The sequence below is a fragment of the Drosophila suzukii genome, chromosome 2R (genome assembly GCF_043229965.1).
Source record: "Drosophila suzukii chromosome 2R, CBGP_Dsuzu_IsoJpt1.0, whole genome shotgun sequence".
NCBI classification, from domain to species: Eukaryota; Metazoa; Arthropoda; class Insecta; order Diptera; family Drosophilidae; genus Drosophila; species Drosophila suzukii.
The window spans coordinates 18,730,477-18,740,119 of record NC_092081.1 but is presented as its reverse complement, the minus strand read 5'-3'; the positions used below and the strand labels follow the sequence as shown (position 1 = coordinate 18,740,119).

General features: G+C 47.1%; 5 protein-coding genes across 5 annotated transcripts; 2 read left to right on the top strand and 3 right to left on the bottom strand.

The window, feature by feature from the left end:
• The first annotated feature begins 5 nt into the window (after positions 1–5).
• On the top strand, positions 6–1,231 carry LOC108008210 (serine protease inhibitor 42Dd-like). Its single transcript, XM_017072000.4, has 2 exons — positions 6–999; positions 1,063–1,231. Exons 1-2 carry the CDS (start codon positions 21–23, stop codon positions 1,203–1,205), a joined length of 1,122 nt encoding a protein of 373 aa, XP_016927489.2. The 5' UTR covers positions 6–20; the 3' UTR covers positions 1,206–1,231.
• A 188-nt stretch (positions 1,232–1,419) lies between these two features.
• Positions 1,420–2,430, bottom strand: LOC108010251 (cuticle protein 16.5). The gene is made up of 3 exons (XM_017075104.4): positions 2,287–2,430; positions 1,910–2,205; positions 1,420–1,851 (listed from the first exon to the last, which is right to left on the bottom strand). Exons 2-3 carry the CDS (start codon positions 1,913–1,915, stop codon positions 1,486–1,488), a joined length of 372 nt encoding a protein of 123 aa, XP_016930593.2. The 5' UTR covers positions 1,916–2,205; positions 2,287–2,430; the 3' UTR covers positions 1,420–1,485.
• On the bottom strand, positions 2,431–4,819 carry PIG-Z (phosphatidylinositol glycan anchor biosynthesis class Z). Its single transcript, XM_017075103.4, has 2 exons — positions 4,581–4,819; positions 2,431–4,520 (listed from the first exon to the last, which is right to left on the bottom strand). Exons 1-2 carry the CDS (start codon positions 4,735–4,737, stop codon positions 2,587–2,589), a joined length of 2,091 nt encoding a protein of 696 aa, XP_016930592.1. The 5' UTR covers positions 4,738–4,819; the 3' UTR covers positions 2,431–2,586.
• A 235-nt stretch (positions 4,820–5,054) lies between these two features.
• On the bottom strand, positions 5,055–8,327 carry LOC108010214 (gem-associated protein 4b). Its single transcript, XM_017075057.4, has 3 exons — positions 8,121–8,327; positions 5,833–8,061; positions 5,055–5,776 (listed from the first exon to the last, which is right to left on the bottom strand). Exons 1-3 carry the CDS (start codon positions 8,236–8,238, stop codon positions 5,310–5,312), a joined length of 2,814 nt encoding a protein of 937 aa, XP_016930546.2. The 5' UTR covers positions 8,239–8,327; the 3' UTR covers positions 5,055–5,309.
• A 538-nt stretch (positions 8,328–8,865) lies between these two features.
• Positions 8,866–9,595, top strand: LOC108008804 (C-type lectin 37Da-like). Its single transcript, XM_017072709.4, has 2 exons — positions 8,866–9,022; positions 9,080–9,595. The coding sequence occupies exons 1-2, from the start codon at positions 8,935–8,937 to the stop codon at positions 9,535–9,537; spliced, it is 546 nt and encodes a 181-aa protein (XP_016928198.2). The 5' UTR covers positions 8,866–8,934; the 3' UTR covers positions 9,538–9,595.
• The last annotated feature ends 48 nt before the right edge of the window (positions 9,596–9,643 follow it).

Below are 9,643 nucleotides of genomic sequence, written 5' to 3'. Positions count from 1 at the left end.
CTATTAGTGACTCTCTAACAATGCTTAGGATCGTGTGGATTCTGCTGTTCCTAAACTGCATTCCAGATGGGGTCTTCTGTAGAAAGTTCACCACCCTTCAGCTGGTTTCGAAGGTGGTCTTAGAACATTCCGATATTAATATAGTCGTATGTCCCGCGGCAATCGAGATGGCCTTGGCCCAAATTTACCTGGGAGCCGGCGGAGAAACTGAAGCTGAGTTAAAGGACGTTCTGAGCTATCCGGGGAAATCAAAGTATCAGGTCATGGAGGCCTATCGGCGGGCCCAGAACCCACAGTTGAAAATCATCAGTCGATTGTTTTTATCAAGTGGCTTTTCCATTCTACCAGCATACCAAAAAATGTCCAAGAGTTATTTTAATATCGACGCCGAGAGCACCGATCTAAGTGATCAGGGTGTTAACAAGGTCAATCAGTGGATAACTTCAAAAACGAAGGGCGAGGTCGTTGATCTGGTAGATCCTTTCATGATGGACGACACGGCGAAAGTTATTCTGGTAAATGCCGCCAGTTACGAAGCCTTCTTGAAGTTTAACAGTGCGGAAAGAAATTTCTACTTGCCGAATGAGAAACGATCGGTTCGCGTGAAAATGATGGATGTGTTGGGAAATTTCAAATATAACTTTCAAAGTAAATTAGATTCACACATAGTGGCGTTCCCCTACGGCAACTCAAACCTATCCATGGTCATGATTGTGCCCAGAACTTTTCGGGGAATCGGAAATCTGGAGGACAACCTGGAGCATCTCGACTTGCAACAACTGAAGCTAAAAAGAGTTAACATAAGCTTGCCAAAGTTCAAGATAAAATATGACCAAGATATGGCACAGCCACTGGTTGATGTGGGTGTAAAGAGCATCTTCAACCACCCCAATCTCACTCATCTCACCAAATCTAAGGAAATCTTGAGGATCGACAGCCTAGCCCACTCGGCCTCTATTGAGGTGAATGAACGGCGAGGCAGGTCCTCAGCATCCGAAGGTTCAGTATCTCACCGTTGAGTTCTCTATGGATTGTTTTTTAAATTTTTTAATTCATTTTTAGACAGTGAATTGGAAATATTACGATCGAGGAGGAGGAGGAGAAGCAGGTCAGCCTTTAAGGTTACTTGTAATCGTCCTTTTTTGTTTGCCGTCGTACAGGGTACTAAAATTTTATTCTTTGGGCGATTTAGTCGACCCGAATAAAATAAATGTCATGTATGTACAATAAACACAAGCTAAATTCGTTTTTAGGTAATTCGTTTTTCGTTTGATTTCGAAGCCAATTCCAACTTATCCATCATTATTGAGGCATACAGTTCAAGTCCTTACAGTTCAAACTTTAAGGACCCACTAATTCAGACTCCTTTAAAGCTACATATTTGTAGAGCTACAATTTTTTTTTTAAAAAGACATTAGATTTCGCTTAGAATGGCGTTTTATTTAGATTATCGATTCGTTTGGATGGGTCAATGATGGGTGCAGTTTACTTCTTCTTCAGGAAGGGGCTGACGATGGCCGAAGCCGAGTAGGTGGTGATGGGAGCTGCATAGGCGGCACCAGCGGCATAGGTGGCCACAGGGGCGGTGTAAGCAGGAGCACTGTAGACCGAGGCAGTGTAGGCGGGAGCGGCAGCGGCATAAGTGGAGTAGGCAGGAGCGGCGGCGGCGTAGGTAGAGTAGGTGGAGTAGGCAGGAGCAGCAGCGGCATAGGTGGTCACCGGGGCACTGTAGGCTACGGGAGCAGCAGCGGCATAGGTGGCAGCATACGGGGAAGCGGCGTAGGTGGCCACTGGAGAGGCGAGGTAGCCAGCCTGGGCAGCGGCGATGCAGAGAGCCAAGCAGATAAGGAACTGGGGGAAAACGAATCCTTTAATGGCTGAACATCCTGATAGTCAAACTGTGTCTTACCTTCATGTTGATTTGATTGTTTGGGTTGGTTGGTTTGTCAGTGACTGATGCTGTTGTCCAAACTTCTCCAGCATTTTATAGGCCAATTGTCGCCGCATTGCCAAAACGGGTTTACGGCTTAGGCAGCCCAAATACAAAAATCTGAATCAGAACACAATTGCGTCCGCAATGATAATTCTGCCCGGTAACGTTCAATGAACGCGGATGCCGTGCCCACACCCTCAGATGTTTGTCGGGAATTAGCAGCCAACAGCCATCGGCGTGTCAAATGGATTACTTTTTCCAGCGTTCGACAACTGAAATGGACGGAATTATGATTCTGATTACTGATTGTTAGATAGAACTTAATAAATTTTTCTGATCAAGATCTAACTTACCCTTCTAAATAGGATATTTTCCTCAACTGCCCCATTTATCTTTGGTCACTCAGTATTATTGTCCTTGAGTATTCGTATTTAACTATGGGTCAGGTTGACTAAACTTAGTCAAAACTTAATTGGTAGTTTAAGATTAAAAAAGTATTTGGTAATGACTAGGCGTATTTATAAATGTAAATTTTTTGTGCACTAATTAGGAATGTTGACAGAAATTTTCGGAAATTGTGCTTTACAAGACTTAAGTTACAATAAATAGTTAATCTTTGGTTTAAGGCACTTGGAATGGCCAAAGAATAAGTCCTACGCCGGGGTTTCCGTCAAGGAGACCTTCCTCAGCAATACAGATCGCGGCTTTCTGCGCTTCACATCGATCTCGTAAAGCGCCAATCCCAGTTGGTGGACGAAGGAGCTAAACTGCTTGTTCAGGTAGGCAAAGCTGAGTGCTGGCGGCTGCTCTACAGCACAAGTGCCCCGGAGATCGTCGTGTGCCCAATGGGGAGCATCCACATCGCAGGGATGCCTGCCCAAGAGGCGGGGAAACGCCTCCGTGGAGAGATGCGGATAGAAGACATTGAGCAGCTCGAAGTTCAGGTAGCTGCTGGCATTGGACTGAACCAGCGCCTCGTGAAGATCTGCACTTAACGATGCCGGAATGGCCAAATAAAGCTTGTACCGCAAGTGACTTGGTCCGGACCGCTTCACCTCGCAGTTTCCACTTATTAGTTTCACCTTCTGCAGCAGGGAGTCCAAGGAAAGGCCTCCATACTCGTACATATAGAAGTCTCTTGGGCGGCGATATCGCTGATGTGTCTGCCTATTGAAGTGCAGTACTCTCGAGCTGGGAATGTTGATCAGGTGCAAGGGCACGCTGTAGATGTGTGATGTTATTAGGTGCACATGCGTTGCTGCCGGTTTGGTGGCCATCACATGTGAGATGTCCGCCGCTAGAGGATAAACGCCCGCCTGGTGGATAAAGCCGAAGAACAGGGTCAGCACCACATTGCTCACGTACCAGATCTTCAGTAGGTAGGGTCCCGAAGCTTTGCTGGAGAGCAGTCTGTCGTAGAAACTGCGCAACAGCGGGTGATCCTTCTGGAAGGGATACTTGGCGCTAAATCCTGTTATCAGCTTGGGAGCATGCAGCAGTATAAGCGGAAAGGTCACGGGCAACAGGAAGCGGGGCTCCTGGTGGTTGATCAGGGAGAGAAAGAAAAGGGGCACAAAGATGGCCCCCGACATCAATGACACGATACTCTGGAAGCGCGGCAGCACTTGGTATTCCGCCCGGAAGAATCTCAGCAGCAACTGCGCAAAGGCTCCCAAAGAAGCCAAGGCGAGGACGTTAAACAGCATTGGCATGTTGACCATCAGGTGGACATAGCAGGGGTGAACTCCATGGCTGGCTGTCTGAGCCGAATCCAGATTGGCTTTGATGAAGTTCCAGGGCGTGAAGACAAAGTTGTCGATGCTCAAGTGCATCATGTGCAGTTCTCCTAGGGTCAGGTGCTGGTAATAAAGCGAGTCACAAAAGATGAAGAAGATCAGGGCGGGCAGTGAGCACAAACAGAAGAGCACAATGCGCAGATTAAAGTCTCTGAAGGTGATGGTTCTTGTTCCCATCCCGCGCAGCAGCCAAAAGAATACCATTGGTGCTCCGAACAGCAGGAAGGTGGGTCTATTGAACACTCCAGCAACACATATGGTGGACATGGCCATCAGATGCTGCAAATTGTGGGGTGGCAAAGAGTTCTTAAGCTTCCAAATCCGCACTCGTTCGCTAATCGACTCCGCTTTGTCGTACTTCTCCTCCAGGAACTCCTTTTTGTAGACCACTGTATTAGTGCGCAGCATGCATTCGGAGACCAAGCAGAGCAGCCAGGAGCACATGGCCATTTCCAGGCTGTTAGAGAAGGTGCGGGTGCCAAAGACGAGGAGAATCCAGGAGCTGCCCATGGCCAGAAGGCGGATCTCGAAGCGGAGTCCATACAGCCGGCAGATGCGGTACAAACAGTAGTCGTTGCTGAACGAGATCAGGGTGTAGATCAGCCGGGGAAACACGACATAGGTGTAGGTGCCTAGGAGCTCCAATTGCCAGCCGGCCCTCACACACTCGGCGATGAATTCGTAGAAACTCCAGGGAATCCGGAGCAGGGCAAACGGGAGAACTATTGACCTCACAGGCAGCGAATTATTGAACTCCCAGGTGCGCGTGTGCTCCAGCCGAAAATGATCGCCTGCAAAGTCGGGGGATATGGTAAACCTTACGAAGGGATAGAATCCATCCTGATCCTCACCTGTCATCACCTCCACGCTCTGGAAGAACTCATCCGGATGCACATAGCCCAGTTGGGGCACGAAGACCAGCAGCAGGCGCACTGCAGCGAAGCAAAAGTATGTGCTCAAGTGACGATCGCCGGGCGAGCGATTTTGCCATAGCTTCGTCAAGCGCATTTCCGGCAAATGTTTTTATTATTATTTTAAGGTTTTTGTTTTGTTTTGCCAGTGTCTTAGAGGTGGACCGCAAAACTTTGAGTAACGCGAAACCGTGAGAAATATACTTTATTTTACCACTCTAATTTATGGAATTTCCAAACGGTCACTCTAAAATGTCAGCAGCTATTTATAAAGTTTGGGAAGCACTGATCATTTAGGCGGTTAATTTAATACATAAAATAAATCAAAATATATATTCCAGAAAGTACAGCTTGATAAATAGCCCTATTAAATGCATACGAACTATTTAGAAAATTAACAGCGAGTTTCAAGACTATTGTTGACCATTGCAGATTTTATTTAACATTTGCCTGCACTTAAACAATAAATAAAGAGATTACATTTTCACAGATTCATTTTGATCGTCCTTTTTAAGGTAATACAAAAATATCAAGTTATTATGTTGCTTCTTAACAATGTATGATAATTTATCATAGATAATACATTTCATAAAGTACGAGGCCGCTGGACACTGTTCTAAATGTTAGAGAAGGGGCGGCCCTTTGATTTTGGTTTGGAATATGATAAGTTTAGAGCACCTCCTCGGACTTCTGCTTATCCTGCTCGTTAGGGGTAATGCGCAAGCGCGCAGCGAACCCCTGATGAGCTTCCTCCAGGACTTCGCTGCGGATTGAGGAGGGAGCTTTGGCCACAACGGTCATCAAATGGTCCCAATGATGACGTTTCCTACTCGGTTTGATGAACCTGACATGCTTTCGGTAGGCGATTAAGTAGCTGCGGAAAAGGAACTTGAAGGCCTGCAAGGCGGGCTCGCACTTGGCCTGCTCCACTGCATCGCTTAATTCTTCCATGACCGAGGAATCGGTGCGGTTCATCAGAACCTTGGCGAAGAGTATTGTTGCCTCCGATCCGCTAGCCTGTGTCAGCAATCTTATGAGCCGCCTGCTGTAATTGGAGCTGGCTTCCTCCAGATTGACCACCCAAAAGTCCTTGTGCCTCAAGTTTCCGGCTAAATTAAAGATTCTCTGGCGAAATTCTGCAAAAACAATAATTAGATGACGACAGTTAAGCTCAATCTCCACCAGAACTCACCCTCGCCCAGGATCTTCAGGTGGGAAAGACCCCGACCCCAATAGCGCACCGCCAGGCCCAAAGTATCCACGCGGACCTGTTCGAAGGTAGTGAGGTCCCAGCGCAACGCATCGATGGTTACCATTATCTGGGATATTAGCGGCCAGTTCTCTTGGCGCCACTCGGGCAAAAAGGCGTGCATGTCAATATACCGCATGGCCTCCTTGACAAGAGGAGCATCGTCTCCGCCCTCGGGTTTTGCTTGTTCCTTCTTGATCTTTCGCAGCTGTTTAATCCCCTGGACATTAATCTGCTTCTCGGCCACCGTAATCCCCAGCAGTAGGCGCAGGATAAGCTGCAGGCTGCTGTAGTTCAAGGGCTCACTGAACTTGGCCAGGCCGGCGGCACAAGCCTCCAGAAAGTTGCATTGTGCCTGCTTCAGCGTCTCCTTTTCGTAGGGACAGGCGCCGTCTTTCAAACCAACGCAAAGCACACTGGATTCCATATGCAGACCGTTGAGGATCTGCCGGTGGCCATACAAGGAGGACAGGAAGCGCAGGGCGTTCGGCTTAAGCAGCAGTTGCTCGTCCAGCAAAATTTCCCTAGCACAGCCGGAAATGTTGTAAGCAGCGTGCTTGGGACAAGCATGGCAAGCCAACCGCCAGAACAGGAGCATGAAGCGTTGGTGCGTTACGGCCAACCGTGCGAAATCCAGCCACGTCTGCTTGGCGTTCTCATAGCACAGTCCCAGGAATTCGTCCAGCGGAAACTTCTTGTTTGTGTCCAAGCGGTTGAAAAAACGTATGCGACGCTCCTGGTGATCGGGTGCCTCGAACTTAAAACCATCCGTCACATTAAGCTCATCGCGGGTCTGTAGCACCTGGATCTTATCCGTCACACTTAGCTGCTGAAACAGCGGACGCAGCACTAGGTTTAGCAGGCTGCCATACTCCTCCTCCTCCTCTTCGTCCCCACTGACGGACATGGGTTGCTCATTTTCATCATCATCGTCGTCCTTCTCCTGCTTCACCTCCGTTATGGATATGCCCTCGTCTTGGATCTCCATTTTGGCTTCCACCACCTGGCTTAAGAACACCAGTATCAATCCGGAATGCTTCGTGGTGAGCAGCTGTAGATGTTTTCCCATCGTCTCCACGCATTCATCGTTGCCGAACGCTATGGAGCGGCCAAAAAGGTTGTCCAGACCGGCGAGCAGCTGCTCACTGGATACATCGCCAAGATCGCCGTCCAGGAAGGTCAACAGCTCGCCAAGTGTCAGCTCCGCGAGACGATCTTCAAAGCTTTTGGCTGCCTCCGCAAAGCTTTGCATCTGCTTGCAGACCGAATGCTGCCTGAGTTCCTCATCCTGCTCGACTAGCTTAAGCAACTCCGCCGTCTGGCTGCAGATTAGCTCCTGGTAGCTGTACAGCAAGCGTTTCGATGGAATCTCCAGCCAGTACATGAAGGTGTCGACGCTGATTAGCTGCAAAATGCGCTGCAGGGCGTCCAGGAGGATTAGGGCATATAGTCGCAGATCTGTCATGGGATCGTTTGAGTAGCTGCCACTGATGTCCGCGCTCATTTGGCTGTAGATGCTGAAGCAGTTGGGCTTTTGGCGTCCCTTCGGATTGCTCAAGGTCTCCAGAAGGACTTCCAGCAGCCGTTGCATGACCTCTGCCAGGTAAATCCTTCGTGTGGCTGCACGCGGCAATGTCTTTAGCCGCTCGTTGGAGTCCAAGAGATGGCGCTGCAGCATGCTGGCCATCTGGCGCAGCAGTCGCTTGTTCTCCTCGGGCAGATTATGATGGATAATGGCCCGGCCAGCTGCCTTAAGGGCGCCAAAGACCAGTGGCAGAGCATCAAGGAGATCTGGATGAATGTGCGATAGAGTCTCATTGAATGCTTCGAAGTACTGGGTGGTCAGCCAGCGGGGTCCGCAGGCGAGAAACTCCTCCAGTGGCTGTTGGAGGCCACACCTAAGGGCTATGGCAATGGTTAGGAATTGTGGGATGGCCGGAAGCTGGTGGCACAAATGGATGACCTGGGAGCTCCACTGGGGCTCGGCTTCATTGCTTGTATTCAACACCAGGTAGATCAGCAGTCCACGCAAGTGATTCATGGCAACCGGCCCATTAGGTCCGGTCACCAGCTCCTCAGGACGCTTGGCGTGTGGCTCCTGGCGGATCAGCTCGTGCTCCATTAGTATGGCAGCCACCTGGTCGCAGATCTGCGCAATGTGCTCATCGTTACCTACACACAAAGGGTAAAATGTATTATTCCTGGGATAAACCATAGGAGTTCCATCTTACCGCTCCAGTAGACGAGACTTTTCAGGCTCTTGGCCTTCTGCCCGTAATCGTGGAAACATTTCCGCAGTTGAACAAACACCTGGCAATTGTCTAGCGGGTGCTCTTTCTCAATTATCATCTTGGCGTCGTGTTCCGCTTCTTATCCAGGACTAATTCGTCGAAATGGAATTTTCAAAATCCAAATTGTTTAGCTGACTCGAATCACCCTGAGTTCCTCACTTTTCGATTTCTGCTGCTCGAGTCGCCCCGCGTTTGAATATCGATTCATTTATCGATATTAATCGAAAGGAATCGAAAATGCATCGATAATCACAGACTAAAACCAAAACACCCTGTTTTAAACGAGCATAACGGTTTTTTAAATTACATTTTGAAAATCCTTTGAAGTATTTTATACCTCTTTTTCGTATAGTAAAAATCTATATTCCATTCGTTGGAAAGTGCAGACAAAATCTAAAAGGATTTTAACCTGTAGATTACTACCCCAAAAACATCGAAAACTTGGCACTTTGACCACGATTTTTAAAAAGTTAAACTTCAATAATAAACAAGCCGTTTTGTGGGACCCCTGCTTCTTAGTCAAGGGCATTTAATTAAGTTTACTTGTTTGTTGAAATTATTATAAACAAACATATTTAGCTTGACATTTTAATTAGTTTTCAAAGGCTATAGGCAAATATTGGTAGAAAACTCGTCGTTTTCTTATCTCGTGAGTGAATCAATAAATAAATGTATGTACTTCTTCCTTAAACACTGCGCACACTATAGGTATAAAACACCTCGATTCACTGGTGTATCATTCAGTAATCAAAAAATGGTCATCACATACTTTGTACTTAGTGCTCTGATAGGCCTACTTTCTCTCGTTGGAGGCTATGAAGTAGTGCCGACTATTGAGGATGGTAACTACATATAAAAAATAATATTTATTTTTAGCTAATTTACGAACTATTCTTTAGGTATACCAGATCATCTGAATTTTACAACAGCTCCTTTCGTAAAGATCGGTCATGGTTATTATTACATTGAAATCAACGCACCAAAGAACTGGTTTGATGCATCGGAATCTTGTCATCGACTGGGCGCCAAGCTGATATCCTTCGAAACCATTCAAGAGTGGGATCTTATTAATCGGTATCTGTTAAGGAACCAGATTTATGATATATACTGGACCTCGGGTGCGGACTTGGCGCATCTGGGAAAGCATGGTTGGTTCGAAACTGGTAACCCAATAACTTTACAAATTTGGTATCCGGGGGAACCGAATAATCAGAACGGAAATGAGCATTGTGACGAGTTGGGATACCGCGGAAGTTCTGATAATTACAACGTCTTAAATGACAGACCCTGCGAATATACCAGGCGGTACATATGCGAAAGGTCTTATCCAAAGACAGCCTCTTTTATCATATGGTAATTGAAATGTATATTACACAAATATTGAAGAATAATAATAAAAAATGCAATAAATGAAACTTGTATTTAGTTTTATCAACAACCAATTGCAAATGACAGTTTGCTAA

Excerpts from the sequence above, each read along its gene's own strand:
- LOC108008804 (XM_017072709.4), top strand. The coding sequence starts at position 8,935 with ATGGTCATCACATACTTTGTACTTAGTGCTCTGATAGGCCTACTTTCT. Across the intron at positions 9,023-9,079 it reads AGTGCCGACTATTGAGGATG|GTATACCAGATCATCTGAAT; the intron begins GTAACTACATAT and ends ACTATTCTTTAG.
- PIG-Z (XM_017075103.4), bottom strand. The coding sequence starts at position 4,737 with ATGCGCTTGACGAAGCTATGGCAAAATCGCTCGCCCGGCGATCGTCAC. Across the intron at positions 4,521-4,580 it reads GAGCGTGGAGGTGATGACAG|GCGATCATTTTCGGCTGGAG; the intron begins GTGAGGATCAGG and ends CCGACTTTGCAG.
- LOC108008210 (XM_017072000.4), top strand. The coding sequence starts at position 21 with ATGCTTAGGATCGTGTGGATTCTGCTGTTCCTAAACTGCATTCCAGAT. Across the intron at positions 1,000-1,062 it reads CAGGTCCTCAGCATCCGAAG|ACAGTGAATTGGAAATATTA; the intron begins GTTCAGTATCTC and ends ATTCATTTTTAG.
- LOC108010214 (XM_017075057.4), bottom strand. The coding sequence starts at position 8,238 with ATGATAATTGAGAAAGAGCACCCGCTAGACAATTGCCAGGTGTTTGTT. Across the intron at positions 8,062-8,120 it reads AAGTCTCGTCTACTGGAGCG|GTAACGATGAGCACATTGCG; the intron begins GTAAGATGGAAC and ends CTTTGTGTGTAG. Across the intron at positions 5,777-5,832 it reads CCTGAAGATCCTGGGCGAGG|AATTTCGCCAGAGAATCTTT; the intron begins GTGAGTTCTGGT and ends TTGTTTTTGCAG.